At 43.6% G+C, this 21,650-nt stretch overlaps 1 protein-coding gene across 11 annotated transcripts in view; it reads right to left on the reverse strand.

Moving 5' to 3' along the window:
* Positions 1-21,650, reverse strand: part of CCDC186 (coiled-coil domain containing 186) — a 662,916-nt gene that overhangs the window by 509,720 nt on the left and 131,546 nt on the right. For all 11 annotated transcript variants that reach the window (XM_086922872.1, XM_086922870.1, XM_086922871.1 and 8 more), the window contains exons 4-5: positions 21,228-21,356; positions 16,361-16,573 (exon numbers count right to left, since the gene is read on the reverse strand). In XM_086922872.1, coding sequence (XP_086778998.1) covers positions 16,361-16,573; positions 21,228-21,356 — 342 coding nt within the window. The remainder of the gene's footprint in view (positions 1-16,360; positions 16,574-21,227; positions 21,357-21,650) is intronic.

Genomic DNA, 21,650 nt, shown 5'->3' on the forward strand with positions numbered 1-21,650 from the left:
TGTTCTGAATTAAGAAGGTAGTTGTCTCATGCTAGCTCTGGAATGTCTGTCTGTGGCCTTCATGGAACAGGTTTACAGCTATGCTCAAACTAAGTACCCAGGCAGCTGAATATCTTCCTCTCCAACTTGTACCGCTCTGTATCCAGCTTAAATACACTTTTCTAATTGTTTTAAAAATGGCAGACATCACATTAAATTATATTAAATGCAAAAATGTTAATTGTTCTTATTGCACCTTCACTTGATTGTATAAAGCATGTGAATACATGACTACTTAATGCACCATAAAACTATAACAGAGCAACGTTATACAATATACATGTGCAAACAATACTAAATGCAGTATGTGTTTATAACTAGGTACTGAACATTAAAATAAATGAATATATGTAATGGGGATATATAAGAGAAAATCGCAAAGTTTATGTCCTACTCGATGAAAGTGCACCAATTCCAATGAACAAACGTGAATTTACATTATGAACATTGATAAATTCAAAACCTGACAAACATGCTTTATGCCTAATTTGGCTCAGTGGAAAAAAAAAGTAACCCAAAAGGTATTTAAAGCAAAAAAACTGGTTTAAGGTAGGTATACAAACAGCAACAGCTTTTGATTGTCTTTCTATTGTTTTACTGAGTTCGTATCATTATGAAAACAAACAAACTTTCACACTTGTAACATCGAATAGGAAATCAGAGTTAGACAATTGTGTTTTTCTTTTCAAGTTTAACTTGTAACTGAAAAGCCGGAAATGTTAGAGCTAAGCGCAATAATACTGGTACTTGATGATGATAAAGCTAGGATGCGATTGAAGATGGAAGATGTTGAAATCGTGGATGAATATGGCTTCAGAGGCAGAGCAGTTGAAGTGAGTGAAGGGTTTCGTGAAGCGGCACTGAAGGTGTTTAAGAACTGAGAAAGCTGGGTCTATGCATGCAAGCACATGTGTCAGCAGAAGGGAAACTCATGCACATGATGATGAGTAACTGCATTGTTTTTCAGAACGGTTGAAGCTCTTTCAGTACAGCGGAATATTCAAGATGATTGTGTGATAATAGTTCAAGCAATGAAACAGGTCTCAATCGGGGAAGGCTGACGTCCAGTGCGCACCTTAGCTTAACAAGCACCTCTCCTAGATTGAAAGCAATAGCTTTGTGGCACTGATATTCGGTCAGTTAGGTTGTGTGGCCATTCATATTGACTTTTATGTCTTCAGCAGGAAAAAAATGTTTAATTGCTCACCCCATGATGAAAAAAGTAGTTGATATTCTAGTGAACAGGTCTGAACACAAGAAGCAAACAAGCATTTGCAATGCAATAGGTCTCGCATTAGGAAAGTGTGAGCTATTGTATTGTAAATGACACATTTTTTTTAATATGTGTTCGCTTTGAAAATATATAAATTAATAGCATCGTTATTCACAAAGCCAATAGCTTACACTTTCCTAATGCGAGTCCTATTGGCTAAGGCAATGCTTGTTGGTAGCAAGCAAGGACAGTGCTGTTGTGGTGGTGTATTAGAGTGATGTGGTGGTGTCCCAGAGTGATGTGGTGGTGTCCCAGAGTGATGTGGCGGTGTCCCAGAGTGATGTGGTGGTGTCCCCAGAGTGATGTGGTGGTGTCCCCAGAGTGATGTGGTGGTGTCCCCAGAGTGATGTGGTGGTGTCCCCAGAGTGATGTGGTGGTGTCCCCAGAGTGATGTGGTGGTATCCCTGAGTGATGTGGTGGTATCCCTGAGTGATGTGGTGGTGCCCCGTGGTGGTGCCCCTGAGTGATGTGGTGGTGCCCCTGAGTGATGTGGTGGTGTCCCCGAGGGATGTGGTGGTGTCCCCGAGTGATGTGGTGGTGTCCCAATTGATGTGATGGTGTCCCTGAGTGATGTGGTGGTGTTCCCGAGTGACGTGGTGGGGTCCCCAAGTGACGAGTGACGTGGTGGTGTCCCAAAGTGACGTGGTGGTGTCCCCGAGTGACTTGGTGGTGTCCCTGAGTGACGTGGTGGTGTCCCCGAGTGACGTGGTGGTGTCCCCGAGTGACGTGGTGGTGTCCCCGAGTGACGTGGTGGTGTCCCCGAGTGACGTTGTGGAGTTGGAGTTGGAGGGTGGAGTTGGAGGGTGGAGTTGGAGGGGGGAGTTGGAGGGGGGAGTTGGAGGGGGGAGTTGGAGGGTGGAGAAGCGTTACGGTTGCATGCATCACAGAGTCGAAGCCTGGTGGGGGGGCGGGATGCGAGCGAGTGGGAGGGAACGGGCTAAGCGCGCACTGGAGAAGCATCACGGTTGCATGCATCACAGATTCGAAGCCTGGTGGGGGGGCGGGATGAGAGCGAGTGGGAGGGAACGGGCCAAGCGCATGCTCGAGAAGCGTCACAGTTGAAAAGTTAACATGCATTGTAGGAAATCCGGCTGGTTCAAGAGACTTTGGTTAAGATGTAATAGGTTTCGAGTAATTAAAATTACTCGACCTAAAAAGCTGGGTCTATGCATGCAAGCACATGTGTCAGCAGAAGGGAAACTCATGCACATGATGAGTAACTCTGCATTGTTTTTCAGAACGGTTGAAGCTCTTTCATTGGTTGCGTAACTTCTCACAGTCAACAGGAAGTACAGCGGAATATTCAAGATGATTGTGTGATAATAGTTCAAGCAATGAAACAGGTCTCAATAGTGGAAGGCTGACGTCCAGTGAGCACCTTAGCTTAACAAGCACCTCTCCTAAATTGAAAGCAATAGCTTTGTGGCACTGATATTCAGTCAGTTAGGTGTGTGGCCATTCATACTGACTTTTATGTCTTCAGCAGAAAAAAAACGTTTAATTGCTCACCCCATGATGAAAAAAGTAGTTGATATTCTAGTGAACAGGTCTGAACACAAGAAGCAAACAAGCATTTGCAATGCAATAGGTCTCGCATTAGGAAAGTGTGAGCTATTGTATTGTAAATGACACATTTTTTTTAATATGTGTTCGCTTTGAAAATATATAAATTAATAGCATTGTTATTCACAAAGCCAATAGCTTACACTTTCCTAATGCGAGTCCTATTGGCTATGGCAATGCTTGTTGGTAGCAAGCAAGGACAGTGCTGTTGTGGTGGTGTATTAGAGTGATGTAGTGGTGTCCCAGAGTGATGTGGCGGTGTCCCAGAGTGATGTGGCGGTGTCCCAGAGTGATGTGGCGGTGTCCCAGAGTGATGTGGCGGTGTCCCAGAGTGATGTGGCGGTGTCCCAGAGAGATGTGGCGGTGTCCCAGAGAGATGTGGCGGTGTCCCCGAGTGATGTGGTGGTGTCCCCGAGTGATGTGGTGGTGTCCCCGAGTGATGTGGTGGTGTCCCCGAGTGATGTGGTGGTGTCCCTAGAGTGATGTGGTGGTATCCCTGAGTGATGTGGTGGTGCCCCTGAGTGATGTGGTGGTGTCCCCGAGTGATGTGGTGGTGTCCCGAGTGATGTGGTGGTGTCCCGGAGTGATGTGGTGGTGTCCCTAGAGTGATGTGGTGGTATCCCTGAGTGATGTGGTGGTGCCCCTGAGTGATGTGGTGGTGTCCCCGAGTGATGTGGTGGTGTCCCGAGTGATGTGGTGGTGTTCCCGAGTGACGTGGTGGTGTTCCCGAGTGACGTGGTGGTATCCCCGAGTGACGTGGTGGTATCCCAGAGTGACGTGGTGGTGTCCCCGAGTGATGTGGTGGTGTCCCAATTGATGTGGTGGTGTCCCTGAGTGATGTGGTGGTGTTCCCGAGTGACGTGGTGGGGTCCCCAAGTGACGAGTGACGTGGTGGTGTCCCAGAGTGACGTGGTGGTGTCCCAGAGTGACGTGGTGGTGTCCCAGAGTGACGTGGTGGTGTCCCAGAGTGACGTGGTGGTGTCCCCGAGTGACGTGGTGGAGTGTGGAGGTTGAGTTGGAGGGGGGAGTTGGAGGGGGGGAGTTGGAGGGGGGAGTTGGAGGGGGGAGTTGGAGGGTGGAGCTGGAGGGTGGAGTTGAAGGGTGCAGTGAAGGGTGCATTTGGAGGGTGGAGTTGGAGGGTGGAGTTGGAGGGTGGAGTTGGAGGGTGGAGTTGGAGGGTGGAGTTGGAGGGTGGAGTTGAAGGATGGAGTTGAAGGGTGCATTTGGAGGGTGCATTTGGAGGGTGGAGAAGAGTCACAGTTGCATGCATCACAGAGTCGAAGCCTGGTGGGGGGCGGGATGCGAGCGAGTGGGAGGGAACGGGCCAAGCACGCGCTGGAGAAGCATCACGGTTGCATGCATCACAGATTCGAAGCCTGGTGGGGGAGCGGGATGAGAGCGAGTGGGAGGGAACGGGCCAAGCGCGTGCTCGAGAAGCATCACAGTTGAAAAGTTAACATGCATTGTAGGAAATCCGGCTGGTTCAAGAGACTTTGGTTCAGATGTAATAGGTTTCGAGTAATTAAAATTACTCGACCTAAAAAGAAAGGAATGAATGAAAAAATAGTTTTAAAGCCAGTCAATCTGATGGTTTTAAAAACATGTGTGATAACCAGTTTTGTTTGAGACATGGAACACAGTGCAAAACGTTTATTGTTTAGTTAGTTAAAGCCATAACAATCTTTTATCACAATAAAAACATAGTACATAATATGCCGAAGAACTTGTGATCTTGGATCAAACCGAAATGGGCCTCCAAAGGAAATTAAATGTTTTTAAAGAATATTGTGATAAAAAGTTTTTAACTGTAAATATGGAAAAAACTAAGATCCTATGCTTTGGAAAGAGGGTAAATAATTTTAATTGGTTTTTAGGACAGGAAAAACTAGACGAAGTAGGTGAATACAAATATTTAGGCCTCTGGTTTAATAGCTCACTAAAGTGGAATACCCAAGTGGAGGCACAAACGGCTAAGGCTTATTCCTCGGTCTGTGGTCTGAAAAAATTCAATAAAGATTACGGTGACATGTCACACAGACCGCTTTTAAAGGCATTTGAAGTGATGATCACCCCACAAGTGCTTTATGTTATGGTGCAGAGGTGCTTTACCTGAGTGGTAAAAGAGGGTGGGACCGGGAAGAAGGCAACATTTTGAAAATGTTTTTGGCCTTACCAAATAGCTCCATGATCCAAGCTATCAGAATGGAGGTGGGATTGACATCATGGGATGTAAAGACTCAAACGTCCTTAATAAGATTTTGGAACCGACAGGAGTCTGGTGGTGAAGAGAAGGTATCGATTTGGGGTAGAGAGGAAATTCAAGCGAGCAGCTTACGCTGTGCGCGAGATTTGAAAGAAACTCTCCAGACGGTAGCTGCGCGCTTTAAATTGAGCCTCTCTCCACCATTGTGGAATATAGTCTGCACTAAAAAAATGCTTAGAGACAAAGGGCTTGAATTTTCAAGATCACAAGACATGGATTATCGGAGGTTAAAAAAATCAGTGAATTGGGTAAGGAATGAATGGGAAAAGGAGGTCCGGTTCCCATATTTGGATTTACTGCCCAATAGATGGCTAAGACACGAAATCTTAAAGGCTCGGGTGGGCCTAAACCCATGGAAGATTGAAAGAAAAATAAGAATGGCCCTGATCCACCCGGACGGAACCTGTAAATGTGGCCTAGGAGGAAGAAATGATATTTTACATACATTGTTTGATTGTACATGGATTTTAGCAATTCGGAAAACCTTTTTACGTCCAATTTTTTTAAAATATCAGGTGACCTCCCGTGCAGATGCCATTGACCTCCTTACAGAAATGTCTTTCTTGGATATTACAATTGCATTGGGGAAATTTCTGAAAACAACAAGAGAATATATAACAGAGGTAGCAAAGGAGGGCGGGAGAGATTAAAAAGTACAGTGTTTCCCAATTTTATGCTATGGTTTTACAAGTGTTGTAAATGTGTAAAATGAATTGTAGTTTTAAAGATCTTTTATCACTATGTGTAATCCATTGTCTATGTATGGTTTATAGACTATTGTCTAAATAAACTTTGTTATCAACTTTAAAAAATATATATATATATGCTTCTTCGGCCTCTGTCCCAGGTGCAGTGTTAAATGTAACTTGCAGATCCTGTGTGTTATTAATGTCTATCTGTCTGTCATGCACTCTATTAATAGAAACATTTTTTTTTTAAGTTTGGGAACAGCTGCGTCCTAAAGAATTAAAAAAAGTTTGCTGTAGAGCCATCAAGGCCTTACGAGATTTCAGATTTCTTACAGCTCGTTTAACTTCTTTGTTATCTATTGGGGCAGTTAGTGTCTCTTTCATCCTCTCCTAGTTCAGGGATATCTACACAAGCAAGAAATCAATCCTAACATATTTGAGACTCTAAGAGTTGTATGTCTAGGGCAGTAGAATGGGGTTTAAGCAGTTCCCCTTTTTCCGTATCAACCAACACGTTGGCTATTTTCACCTTACAATGACAGGAGTCTGCCTCTGTTTTTGGGGCGTTTAGCACTCTAGCAATAACAGCAGGTGTCTTATAACTGCATTCGTAGTGATGTCGGAGAGGAGCTAGAAGTCCTTCTCTGACCTGTTGACCAACAATGTGTTTATGATTTTAATCAGTTTTGCCCTGGTACCAGACTGGTTGTTTTTCTTCTACTATTTTAAGCATGCTTCAATATTCCTTAATCAAATTTCGCTCAAATTTCTTGTGAGATTTCCCCTGTGTCATTACTTTCCAAATAGTCTCTTATGGTCTGAGACCTCCTATTAGTGGCTGCTTTCTTAGTCCCCATTTCTTATCATCTGCACCAGGTCTATCCTTCTCAGGTAGCAAGTCTGAGGTGCATGGTCTGACAATGATATCACAGCTATCCTGGAGTCCAGAAGCAATGGTCGGAGCCTCCCAGAAAAAAAGTGTATATCTATCCATAAGTAAGTGTGGTGGATGTGTGAGTAAAACGTGTAATCTTTTCCATCTGGTTGGAGCGCTTGTTAGGCTTCCATAAGGCATAGCTCTAATAAGTGATCTATTATATCTTATGACAAATGTTTGTTTGCCCAGATCTATCTTCCAGTCAGTTCATTTGTTGCATTGCCTACTTGGTTAACATACACCCTATGAATATTTCATCTTTGTAATGATCAATATGCCCACAACTCTAACAAGCAGCACCAACACCAAGGTACCGAACACGTGGACGGTTTGCATTTTGGTTTTTTATAAATGAACAAAAGCCAACAAAGTCAGCTCTCGGTTCTGTGATTTAGGCTTATCGCTGCAAAACGATTGATAACCAAGAGATGGAAACACAAGAACCCTCCGGGAACACCCGACTGGCTGAAATCCTTAGAAATTTGGGCACAGGGGGAAAGCAGTATTTTTCATAGGGAAGAAACGGCTGAGCTGCGTACGTTTCCCATTGCGCAGGCTTGGGACGATATTCTGAAAGCCCTTATACAGGCCAATGCGGCATTGCGTGTGCTCCCCATGCACCAGGCGCAAGATGTTGCCTGAAGTGTTGCCTGGATGGAGCGGATGGGTTGCATTCACAAGACAAATCAACACAAAGAGAAGTAGGGAAAGAAGTGAACACTCTTAGTCCCCACTGTAACTAGAAAGAAAACAACAAAAGAGTGTTCCTTGGTTTGGAAGCACAGAAATAAAAGAGCACAAGAGACCAACAACACCAATTAGGGTTGTTTAGAAAGCCCTCACTCACCGACCTGGTCGGTGACATGCTTCATCATCGGGCCCCACTGGGTGTGACCGAATGTCACCCCAGTGTGCTTCAACGCCAGATTTACTGAGGAGCGGGTAATGTGAAGGTGTGAGGGCTAGGTGATGAGTTAAGTGAACAGAGTGAAGTGGTGAATTAAAAATGCCTTGTATGTATCAAAAATTGATTTAATGACTGATCATCAAGGGCATAATAAAAAATGTGTTGGTAAACAAGGCCAACTAATTTGGATGGTCTGTTTCCAATAACATTACGTGATAGTGAATGGTCAACATGTTTCTGCCAATGTTGGTATAGTTAACCTGGCATTCGTCAGGACCTAGAGTGAATAAACCCCGGGGGTATGGGCACGCTAAGGCCCACCCTACCAAGGGACGTGAAAGTAAAAAAGTCTGTCGAAGTGCAATGTAAAGGGGGGCTTCACCGAACAAAAAACCGGGAGGCACACACCCTTCTTGTCTCAGGGTCAGAGACAACAAAAATTAAATGCACCTGTGAAGGCAAAAGGGTACAGACAAACACAGAGAGACAAACAAACAATTAGTTCTTGGTCTGCAGACCAACAGATTTTAAAACCGGAGACTTGTGCTCATGTGGGCTAACAAGTGCACAACACACGACTAGTAGCAGAGGTGCGTGGCTCTGCCTGTGGCTGTATATTAATTTAATACTTGATAGCATTATCAGTGTCATGCCAGTCTCACGTGAAGTCCGTATCGATGAGCACATAGATTCAATGCCCATCAGTGCGCGTGTGTAATTCCATGAGCTGCGAAGGAGATACGTGACATAATGGGGAATGGCGCTACGAAAGTGAACCTGATATGTATCGCAATCACTTTGAACAACTAAGCGATCAATGGGCCAAAGGCCAGTGACCACTAACCCCATCACAGCGAAGTAAGATATACTGGTTCTCACTTTAAAGGAGATGAATTTTTACCCCATAGACCGCGAGAGGGGGGTGATGGCGTATTTGGCACATCCTGCAGGGGGGAAAAAACAAACAAACACACAGAGGGACGAGCTTACTGTAGAAGCCTCACAGGTACTTAGCTCTAGTAGTAGAATGGGGCCGGGAAAGTACTCACACCCACGACGCCAGGCACCCGAATGTACACCTGACCAGCCCTCAGAACCGGGTCTCGACGATCGGGACCTGGTATGATAAGCCGGTAAATGTAGCGGGGCTGAGTAAGCAGCGCTCGCTCTTCCGGGTCTGGCCGTGGCCTGAGACTCGCATGCGTGGGGGATTTACCAATGGGGGTAGTCGCCCAAGGTAAACACACCGGCAGTAGCCTTTGCAAACTAGAACGCGCAATGCGTAAATGTATTGGCATTTAGCGAAAGACATTAGGTGGTGTGCCCTTGCTGACTACGATGTCTGGAAATTCACAATGTTTAAGCAAGGCCTGGACAACGTTTGCATAGTCGTCGGGGCCTCACGCTAATGAGATGGTATGGCGTTAGATGGGATACATAGAATCAGAACAAAGACTGAACACTTGAGGCATAGCTGTTGAGGCCACACGTGAATGTAAGGGGAGAGCAATGGGATTGAAGGCATGGTGCCATTACATCGGTTACTCGTAGTTTTTAACTGAAAATACAGAAAGGTAGTGCGTGGAACGGATCGCACGAAAACCGAATATGGGAACAAATCATCTACAAATGGTCAGATCAATAATCAGATGTTTACAAGGGACACTTTACTTGCGAATAGAACCCCAAGGAATGTCATCATTAAGACCATTTAGGTGGGTGCCGAGCCGGTACACCCATCGTTGCTCCTTCTCAAAGAGCCTATCAGTAACATTGGGGCCCCCGTTGAGCTGCTCGATGACAGTCCATCTTAGGTCATTGGTGGTATGGTTGGCTTGTAGGAAATGGTCGCTCATCTTGGTGGTGGTTTTCTTGCACCTTATGTTGCTCCTATGTTCACATACCCTCTGTTTGACCTTCCTAGTAGTCATACCCACGTATCGGAGTAGACAGGGGCATGTGATAAGGTAGACAACATTGGTAGAATTACAGTTGGTGTGTGATCTTTGCCACCATGTTTTATCTGGGTCCAGAGACAGTGATTTTGTGGCCGTTGTCAGATGGCACACGGAGCAATTGGCACATGGATAGTGACCGGTGACCTTGGGTAGATTCCATGCATCAGTAATGCTGCGTGTTGGCGTGGCAACTGGTTCTTTTGGTCTGGTGTGTACCAGAGAGTCTTTCAGACTCCGACCTTTCCTAAACGAAAAAAAGACTGCATGACACTGATAATGCTATCAAGTATTAAATTAATATACAGCCACAGGCAGAGCCACGCACCTCTGCTACTAGTCGTGTGTTGTGCACTTGTTAGCCCACATGAGCACAAGTCACCGGTTTTAAAATCGGTTGGTCTGCAGACCAAGAACTAATTGTTTGTTTGTCTCTATGTGTTTGTCTGTACCCTTTTGCCTTCACAGGTGCATTTAATTTTTGTTGTCTCTGACCCCGAGACAAGAAGGGTGTGTGCCTCCCGGTTTTTTGTTCGGTGAAGCTCCCCTTTACATTGCACTTCGACAGACTTTTTTACTTTCACTTCCCTTGGTAGGGTGGGCCTTAGCGTGCCCATACCGCCGGGGTTTAATCACTCTAGGTCCTGACGAATGCCAGGTTAACTATACCAACATTGGCAGAAACATGTTGACCATTCACTATCACGTAATGTTATTGGAAACAGACCATCCAAATTAGTTGGCCTTGTTTACCAACACATTTTTTATTATGCCCTTGATGATCAGTCATTAAATCAATTTTTGATACATACAAGGCATTTTTAATTCACCACTTCACTCTGTTCACTTAACTCATCACCTAGCCCTCACACCTTCACATTACCCGCTCCGCAGTAAATCTGGCGTTGAAGCACACTGGGGTGACATTCGGTCACACCCAGTGGGGCCCGATGATGAAGCATGTCACCGACCAGGTCGGTGAGTGAGGGCTTTCTAAACAAACCTAATTGGTGTTGTTGGTCTCTTGTGCACTTTTACTTCTGTGCTTCCAAACCAAGGAACACTCTTTTGTTTCTGCATTCACAAGACATCACAGCCACGGCTGTCCAGTTGGGGCAATGGCCCCATATCCCCTCATGACATTCCATAGACACAATTGCAAATGCCAGATACCTTAGTGGCAGTGCAACCGTGCATCAGCCAGGAAAAGTAACTCACTTCCGCTAAACGCACATGACCCTCGAAATGACCTCATTTGAACGGCCCACACAACGTTAGATACATGTTCCTTTATGTGTTGGATATCTCATTTTCTTTTGCTTTTATTTTATATTCATCAGTTACGGTTTAAATGTTAAAAAATTATGATATCTTGCAACAGATAATGATGTTCAATTCCTATCACCCATGCTTCATTGTCTATTGCTATCCTGCAGTTGAATTGCATATGGACCTTGCACCATAGTAATGTTAGAGAAGATTGCATCTGAGTAATTACTATTAGGGGAAGTCATATGTGATGGACAGTTCCTGCCCCTCAATTAGAGGCGAAGGTACGCGGGGGTTTTACATACCCATACTAGTTTACTAAAGCACGTCAACTCCTGCAAAGCAGATGCATATAGAGCTATGGTTCCTAAGTGGTAATACCTAGAAGGATGTACACAATGACGTAGTGATAATTTTTCTTTTTTGAAGGGTGTAACACGTGCCTATGCTTGATTTCTAAAATGCAATAAAGATATTAAAAAAATAAAAGATCAATATGCCCACAGAACTTGCTGTGCAACCAGATCTTGACCCTGATTCGGTGCACATAGAAATCGTGCACACTTGCTCTCCTCGATGAAGTTTTGCAAAAGTATATCTTCCTTGCTTATCTAGCAGAGTTTTTAATATTACAGCTCCTAATGTGCCATCCCTTTTGTTTTATTAAGATATTAAGAGTTGTTGCATGCATTTGGATAGTGATTAGTCTGGAGCTGAATCTTTATGCATGCCCCTCTCCCTCCCACTGATGAGGTGTATCTTGCAAAAAAACTACCTCCGATTGGATCTCTTCTATTCTACCAAAGAGACCAGTAAGTTTTGTGGGTAAAAATAGTCCTCTTAGACTGTAGGTTAAGACTTTATGCCCCATCTCATTCTGGAATCATGAGGCATTGGATTTAGTAGTACTAATCAATTAATCTGACACTCTTCTGACAGGTTTGGTCCTTCCATTCTCCTCCCATCTCACCCTAACCCGTTCAAAGATTTAAATGCGTTCATGTAATTATGGCATTTGAACAAACCATATAAACTCATACTTTCCTTTATTCGTACCCTTGCAAGGGCAACTAAGTAATGGCCTCACATATCCTTACATCTGAACTTGTGTTGTCACCTTAAGGTCCTGAGCAAATTTACTTACACCTCACCAGGGTTCAAGAGTCTCTGAATTTACCAGGAAAAGTTGTGATTTGACTAGGTACTGTGAACTTTCAGGCAGTTCTAGTCATTCCCTAATAATCTTAGGCTTGGTTACTTTTCATAGCATTAGTTCCTTGTCTGCTACTGTTTTATATTCACCATGGTTCAGATGAACTGTTCTGTAGTGTGTGCAGTTCTCTACCTAGCTCTTCTTCTTGGTCTTTTGGAATGTACAATTTCAGAAGTCATATATCAACACGGGCAGCCCTTAAAAATCACCTGGAGCCAGGGGCCATAGGCGTACAATAGGCAATGGCTCATAATGGAATAGGAGATAATATTCACCCATTATTTATAATATTGACCATAGGAATAAATCAAAGTAATTGGCATCAACAAAAACAACTTAGCCATAACAGTATTAGTAAAACAAAATAACAGTTCATACAAGGGATCAAACAGTGCAGATGAAAAAAAGTGCAAACAATCTTGGTGTGTCTAATACAGATAGACAATGGTACATAAATGTTTCTGTTGCTGATTTTTGTACCTTAAAAAGGAAACAGTCCTGGGCATAAATACAGCAAAATCAATGATAGATGGGTATGGTCCATATGTCCAAGAGGCGTGAATAGTGTTTCAACACTTTATTGTTTGACGGTCATATCAGGATATTAATAATTCATGTGCAGAGTAGTATTTTATGTGCCTTAAGTACAGCACAATAGTTAAAGCTGGTAATGTCGCTCTCCAAGGCCAGAGCAAGATGGTTCTATAAGAAGAATTGGCAGGCAACGCTGTCCCCTAAAAACGCATCCACCTCAGTTAAGAAAATGTAACTGCACTAAGGTGGTTGTACCGTAGACGCAGCAGAATCAAATGGAAGGTGGCTGAAATTAATTCTACGACAGTGCAATAATGATGTTTGGTCAAGATAGGAGAAGGAACCTCCTGAAAGTACAGCAGCATCAAAGGCATCCCCGTGTACTCGATTTCTGACCTGCATTATGACAGACAGCATTGCCCACCAATTCTTCTGCTCTACTATGTTCGGCGTATGAGGCAATCACTGTATATAACAACCCCCAGAATGTCGAGTTTAGATTCAGCAGCTCAGGCTTATAGCGGAAAGCTGGTCTGGCTGCCGCCATGTTGCAGCTCAGGAGATGAGCGCTTATTGGAGCCTTTTCTTACATTCTACTTATATTAATCTTGGTGTTTCTCACTGACCCAATCATTTTGAGAATGAGCTCACAAACTAGCAGCTTCCCTGAGGGAGGAAGGAGAAAGTTGGGTGGAGGTTGCAAGCCACCCCATGGGTTACTCTCCCAGGCAATCCCTCTTCTACTTGGCCTGGACACGTCCAGGGATCTCACGCACTGCATAGACTCATCCCACCCATCAGACGATTGCCTCACTGCCACAGCCCATGGTGGCACATCCCCAGCCAGCCAGGGACCTTCACTCTTCTTCTCACCACAAGAACCAACGCCCACACACCAAGGCCGGTTCGATATCCATCTTAAACCAGAAGGCAGCCCCTCTTTCAGCATATTGTGTCTTTTCCCTCATGACTCTTCAGGCACAACCCGTTCAGCTATGCCACTGTTGTAATCTTCCAAAATACCCATTATGTTTATGAATGCCACCTAATCCATCCATGAAGTATGGTGTGTACTCATGTTGGTTCTATTCTTACTCGTTTGATTCTACATTATTGAGGGTGATACTGTGCAACATTTGCCAGCCAGCTACAGGAGTGCATCAGGCTATCTTTGGAGGTTCGGCCACTCATACCCGCCTCCCCCAAAGCATGCTACTATTCCCAACATGACAGTGGATGAAGAGCCACATTGTTCACTGACATTTTTTAACCCCAGTCATCTAGCACCACTAGTCCTTTAAATAAACCTGCAGGGGGTCTTGCATGCAGTCTGGCACTATCTAACAGAGAGAAGACCCCATGGATCTCAGAAGTGAGAACACTTTCATAAATGTCGGGTGACTGGTCATCAGGAGAAACTGACATTGCTGTACAGAAGACAGTATGCCTTCAGAAGAAAACATTTAGGGATTTTTTTTATAACTGATCCTAATAATTGAATGGCCTGAGCTAGTGACTGTGGTGATTTGTATGTAAATCATCAGCTAAAAGTAACTGAAGATTCTTGTGCATCAAAGAAATGTTACTACCACTGTCCTGCTGTTAGAAAAAATATATAAGACTAATTTCCAAGTAAAGGGAAGAACTCTGCATTGTAAGGTTCTTCTCAATCAGGGTCTTAAGTAAATAATTTTTATATGAAGAATAACGTGAAAATAGGCCTCTTGTTAGTGCCTGGCAAACATGCAATATCCTGTATGCATATAAAAAGTAGATCTGATACAACCTCAATATCCTGAACTTTGCTCTCATGGCCCAGTTTTTTCTCGGTCTTGTGAGCTAGAATTTATCCATAATCTTTCTTCTTCACCAAGAAGCAGCAAAAGCGGATCTATCTGTATACTTGTTGTTTCAGGAGAATCTCAGCCACAGTCCTCAATCTAATTTAAGTCAACGTACACCTGAAGGCTACGAGATGATCCCAAGACATCATTGATGGAATGCTTGGTGCAGATCTGAATATCTGATTTGGATTCTATTCTGACTAAGACCTAGCATCTATTTGCCTTTTTCTATGCCATGTCACACACTCAGAGATGGTTGTAAAGCTCCCCTGACAATGGAGCACTTTACTTTTCTTGTGGCGGATGGATTAAGGCAAAGCAAGTACAGCTCTTGTAGGTGAGGTGGGACTCAATGATGTTGTACAAGTTCACTGCTGCAAGCCAGTGCTCGATATGGGCACAAAGAAAATGTGGCCTCTTCTCCAAACATATCTACATCGGAGTCACAGCCTTAGTTTAAATTTGTTGAATTATATCATTGCTGAAAGACCCAAGTAGAGTAAAACTGGAAAACAGCATAAGCAAAATCTGCAGACAGACGAATGGTACACCATATAACTAGACCATGGCAATAACCATGCGTGAAAAGCTTGCCTATCTACTTTGATGCAGTAATAAGTGGCAGTAGTAATTATCCTCACTTTCAGAATTTCCTTAAAATAATCTCTCAGTTACCGCACAAACATATGTATCAAATTCCAAATGGTGTGGTTTGGCAGCCCAGGAGCATGGAAACGCAAGCAGTAATTTTATCCACATTCCATGTCAGCTGAAGCAGTGAATGCGGAGTCTGTAGCATTGTACCTCTACTTAGTCTCAAAGACCACCAGAGTATGTGAAGCATTTACCATCTGGCATCAAGGGTTTGAGTATGGAACTCTATTTTTTTTGTTTGTCTCCTTTCTGTTCAATGCACTACCAACTGCCTACTGATTATGCTCACAAAGCTTTCTCACGCTTTTAAACAAGGCACAGATTTGATTTTGCAAGAGTCATAGTAGTATGTTCCAAACAAAGTTGGACTACTTTAATGTATGGTGCTGCATGGAAGTCAGATCTCTAAAAACATTAGCTGATCCAAAAATTAGGCAGCCACAGTGTGCCTGCGTTTGAAGAAGACCGACCACATTACTCAAGCCTGAAATAAAACCATTGGTTTCCTGCTCACTAAATAAACAAATTCAAGACACTGTCTTTTGCCTGTAAAACATCTGTTGTCATGGGTCAGCAAAACTGAAAAAAACACGAGGGCCCCCTATACACCTAGGTTCAGAAATCTGTATAATTCAATCGATGAGCATATTTCAACTAAAAAAATGTGGAGGAAAAAGTTCTGGGAGTGTAAAAACACTAAAATATTACCAGAAAAAACAACCCCTGAAAAGCTTCAACAGTTAGTTAATACACCCGTTCATGGAGGCTGTGGAAGCCTTCCGAGGACCACCTTACCTTCAGGACCGGGTCCCAATAAAATAACGGATGACAAAAATACACATCATCCGACTATATATACACCATGTTCTGTAGTGCCTCCGTTTTAAGAACTAAGAAAATTGGCTGAAAAGTAACATGCTTAGGCTACTACAGAGCACCTTAAAAATATGACAGTGAATGGAAGAGACAACTTCCCTCAGCAGTGATGACCCTCATGTCAGGAAATGTGGTATGTAAACTCGTTCAGCAATGCAAGTTTTTTAGTTTACCGACTTGAGTAAAAAAAACACCTCTAATCGCTCTCAAACGTAACATACAAATAAATATTACATAAAATGCTGGAAAGAGCAGTTACACACATTGTTATAAAAGAGCTATGTCTCTTCAGAACAGATTGCTTATGAATATGAACAACCACATATTAAAGAGGAAGAGAATACCTTTGCTTCATACAGCTGTTGCAACCTTCCTTTCTCCTGAGTAAGCTGTTTGAGTTTAGTGGTATTCTTCTCAATTTCTTTGTTAGCATCTCTCAGCCTTCGCTCCAATAACTCCTTTTCTTTCCGGAGGTCGAGTGATTCCTTTTCTCCTCTAACATACTTCATGACCATGGATTCTTTCTCTTGACGCGCCTCTTCACACTTTTTATTCGCCTAAAGAATTCAAATGCATACATATTGGAAATGGGAAAGAACATGTATCTCAGGAGTTAGCTGCATGTGCACTATTACAAGCAAAATGTAATTGTGAAAATTACAGCAGCATTTTTCAAATTCAAAACCCGTGGAAATATACACAGAATCAATGATGAAGCACCCATGCTTAAGATTTTAAAGTTTTATACATTGAGAAATATCTGTCTCCCTCTGTTCCTTACAGACCTAACACTAGATGAATTTAAACAAGCGGCAAATAACACTCTAATTCACAGTCACTTTTCAAGAAAATCTGCCATCATCCATAAGCCTTGTGTGAAAGCATAAATGCAGCTTTCCTTCTTCCATACCAATTGAAAAGGTGATTAGAATCATGTGCTGATAAAAACGGCTTGCATATTAGAAAGTGCAATGTCCTATTAACGCAATTAGAAATATTGTCAGTTTGGAATGATAGAGATATACATATTGATATAGATGCACACTTGTCCCTCGCCAGAAATGCTTTCATCAAAAACGTTTCCAAGTATAATGCCATTTAAGGATCAGATTTGTAATAACCTTAGAAATTGCTGCTGTGCCACATGCGAAGATAAACCTAAAATATTTATTATATATGGGTTTGGCATTTAAAAGGAAAAAGATCTTCAGTATAAAGTATACTAATTTCCAGTTTTGATTCCAACACACTGCCCTTCTAAGTGTCCGATTTACATTAATCTCTATGTGGTTTCAGAGCGTACAGCATCGCCAGGGTAGACCTGTAGACCAGAGCAAGACAGAAGTTCCAAGGCAGGCGTCAGTGGAAGAAGGCAGCACTATCAGACATTGCATTAATCCCCATTAAAACAGTCATTCAAGGTCAGCCAGGATCTGGAAGAAGGGACTTCTGTGAGATGACAAGGCATGGCCACGCATGTGCACTAGATAAAAGGTGGCCATAATTTAGCTTACCTACATGTTAATACGAAGAGTGAGAGGCCATAACAGAGCAGGTCTCTTCGTTCCAACTCACACCTGTGCCAGGAATGTTACCAGACGGCCTATAAAAACATGGCAGACAAGAAATCCTCTTTTTCAACAGTCCTGTGTCCTTTATTGGTATTGTCCAACAAATATGTGTATCCTTCTTCCGTGTTTATTTTCTCTTGTACCAGATTGGTGAAGCTCCTGACCAGCTCCTACTTACACACTGTACCAATACTTGGCTGGTGGTTGGTTCCTTGACAAATACTGATAATAGCTAATGGCTAAATCTTTAATGGGCTTATTTGTGTGCAAACTCTCGGCACTTGGGCCTCTAGTATGTGCAAGATCTATTTCAAACCACGTGCATGACTTTGTTGTTCTATTTCTATGCGAGGCATTTTTTCAAAGTTTATTGGCAAATCAAAATTAATTATTTCCATTGCCAGTCAACAAGTAAAAACAATACCCCTTCACTTCACAATTTAAATACATTAATTAAAAACATGATAAGATCACACATAAATGTTAAAAACTCTGATTTAGCAATATTCGTCAAATGAAATACATTAAAAGGCTAAGAAGAATAAATATTTAGCAATAGCGCTCAAACCCACTTGTCCAGAACCATTAGAGTTTCAGCAATTGTTTTTGTCTGATGGCCCAGGCTGCAAAAAAAAAAAAAGTTGGAAACGGATATCACTACCACTGGGGTGGATTTGCTCTTGCAGAATCTAAGAGCATTGACTCGATCTGAGATTGTCAAACTTCTGCATAAAGGAGCAACCCAAAAAAACGAATAGGTGTTCGTCTGTTGATACAAAATGCCCAGTTCTTAGTGCCAGCTATAGAGGAATCACAGCGTGAAGTGAAGGCCGCATTACGGAGGGTACCGTACCTGAACTGCTCTTTTTCCACGATGCCCACACTGAAGTGTCCTGCGCTGTCTCAATGCTCCGACGTCTGGGATAGGCGACGGGGTTGTGTACCAGCTGGGGGAAATCGTGTAGTTTCCTGGTTAGTGAGTACACCATGGTTCCGCTCCAGGTGATCTAAGATAGTGGCATGCCCTGGAAGCCGCGGATGTTCAGATATCTCGGGATTCCAATTTTCCACAAGGATGCTGACAGCCTTAAGGGTAATCTGGCAGGTGCACTTAGATCCCTAAGAGGAAACATAGCATTCTGGTGCACGCTGAGGCTCCCCTTGATGCTGTGGGTAGCACTCACGTATATGATAATTTTACCCAAATTACTTTAATATTTTGTGAATCTCCCTCTCCAGATACTCTAATCTTTGTTTCGCTCCCTGGATACCCTTGGGAGGGAATTGATCTGGGATGGAGCGATGCAGAGTGTTGCTGCATACCGTCTAGAGCCTGAAAAGAGGTGGTGGACTGGGTGTTCCCCAACCTCGAGCTATACCATATAGGAATGCAAATACAATGGCTGGTTCGCAGGCAGGCACAGAGTGGAGATGTGACCCTACGGGGTGGACCCACACCATTGCTGGCTAGTGTAGCTCGTGTTAGGGGAACGTCCCACCAGAGTGACGCCCCCAAAACCATAGTGGATCGTGTTACAATGCTGGGTGAAGTTTGCAAAGTTTTCACGCCAACCGTGCCCGTACTCCCCAATCCTGCCACTGGTGGGTCTCTCAACACGTAGCGAGGGACAACTTATGGTCCAAATGTTGCAAGAGACATTCTCACAGCCAGGGACCGTTACGCGCAGAGTAAATTAAGATCACTAGAGGACCAGGTGGGGGAGACAGTGTTTCTCACGAGGTGCCGCACATTATCCTGACTTCGGGGAGGGTTGTAGGGTAGTCTCTTGGCTGTATAAATCAGAGCAGCTTCAGTCACAGTCAGACCGGAAACGGCTCTGGGACAAATGGGAGACGGAGGTGGTTCTGGGTCTGTGGGATGGTGTATGAACTCGGCCACTGGTTAGGGTTCACACCATTTCTCTGAATACCTGCTTCTGTTTCAAACAGTTCGATTTCCTGCATATTGCGTACATAACACCACCTTGATGCAAAAATGGGTACAGATACTCTGCAATGCCCTCACTGCAGGAACCTGGTCATGCCCGGAAGCAATGAGGTATTGAAGGAGAGTGATGTCTTTACCTGGGACATGCCCTTGACTGCGCTGACCTGTGGGGCCTGGAGGTCGGCCTTTTGGGACTATCACGATCCCCAAAATTGCCCCGGGTGGATGCTAGAGTCTTGCACCTGTCCCTGGTGTTGGCTAGATATACCCTGGCCATGCACTGGCAATCCTCGGAGGGACCATAATCCGATCTAAGGTAAAATGTTGGGCAGGGGCAGAGGAGATGGTGCTGAGGGCGGAAGAAGACAGGGGCGTCCACCAGCACCCGATTGTTGCTGATTAGGCATCTCTCCTTATTGCTTTTACGGAGATAGGGTGGGAAGGTCGAGATTAGTTATCAGCTGCTGAACGGTAAGAGTCATCATAAACGCCTTAAGAATAAGGGCCTTATTACGACTTTGGCGGCCCTACAGCGGACAGTGCTTTGCACTGTCCGCTGTAGGACCGCCAAATTCGTGGTGCTGCTGCCCGCCAGATTAGGAGTTAAATCCTGGTCTGGTGGGCGGTGCTGCAGCGGGCTAGGGTGGCGGTCTGTCAGGCACACTAAAGAGTCCTGACATGCAGACTGCCATTCTCAGAGCACCGGCTGCACTTTCCCGCACTTGGAGTAAAAGGGTGCCGGTAACTCACAAGAATAAATCAAATGCCCAACAGTCCCTTGTACGTTTTGTTAGGGCCTAAAGCACATTCTCTCCAGGTAAGTTAAGAGGGATGTATGGGCAAAATATAGTTAACCCTGATAAGAGTATAGTGCTATTTATAGGATCCGATAAAGAAGGATACCACAGGGTATGTTATTTATCAAGTGAGATAAATAGCACCCATTACGAGTTTTGCGGAATAACAGTGGGATTTTGGTGTGTTAAACAACAAAATCTGCATCTTATTGTACAGTAAATACAGTATGCTTTTCCCTATTAATTTTCGACAAGTTTGTCCCGACGAAATTTAACAAAGATTGAAGTATTTACCACATCCGATAATTGGCGGATGCGTTAAATATAACCACTTTCGTAATTCTGACCCCTCCGGGGTTTACGCAGGGATCAAAAATAATAACCCACTTGTAATCAAGACCAAACGGAATTTGCATTTTTGCAAAGCTGAGTAAAAACCTTAAGACTGGAAAGTGGGTGTGGGGGGTGGTTACATCAAATGAAGCAAGTGCAAGGGCACTGTACAGATCAGGACAGACACAAACGCCATTCTCCTTTTCTCCTGATAAGGACTGCGACAGCTGTAACAGAGGGACTTAGCAATCAGCTTATTACACTACATGTACCAGACAAGTATGTTAGAGTATCCCTGTCCCAATCCTTCCTTGCTTTCTCATTAATATTCTATAGATTGAACTCTTCTTCATACAGGAGCAACAGTAAAACTCTTGACAAGTATGCAGATCACTTTACAAAGATATCTTCTCAAGTCATCCAGAAGTGCCCAGCTATCACTAGAACCAGGCATGCGCAATTGTGCAGTGTCAAAATATGCATCACTGTATATTAGTCACCAATTATTCAAAGTTTGCCATTCCAGTGTTGTTTACAATGTTAGAAATCAAAGGCCATTTACCTGGTCCATACGAACTGCCATTTCCTTCTGCAACTTCTGAATGGCGTTTTTTGCAGCAGCATCCTGAGCAATCAATTTATCTTTAGAAGCTGAAAGTTCTTTACTGAGTTCTTCAATTCTTTTTTCTAACTATAAAAATGCGAGGAAACATTCATAGTGTCAGAGTAGGGTAGCGAAGTTAACAATGAATTCACATACAATATTAAACCACAGAGTAAAAACAGCATTCATCGGGAGATGTAATTCGTTAGAATATTAGGAACAGGCTGAATGTCTAATATTGGCGCTAGCGACAACAACTGTTCACTGACAAGTTTCAAACTTACTTGTAAAAATCATTGCACTCTGCATATTTCTATATGTTTTCCGAGGGCGGGAGCCGGAGACATCCGGACCTTTCCCGGAGAAGAACACTGAACACTG

The sequence above is a fragment of the Lissotriton vulgaris genome, chromosome 5, assembly GCF_964263255.1.
Source record: "Lissotriton vulgaris chromosome 5, aLisVul1.2, whole genome shotgun sequence".
NCBI lineage: Eukaryota > Metazoa > Chordata > Amphibia > Caudata > Salamandridae > Lissotriton > Lissotriton vulgaris.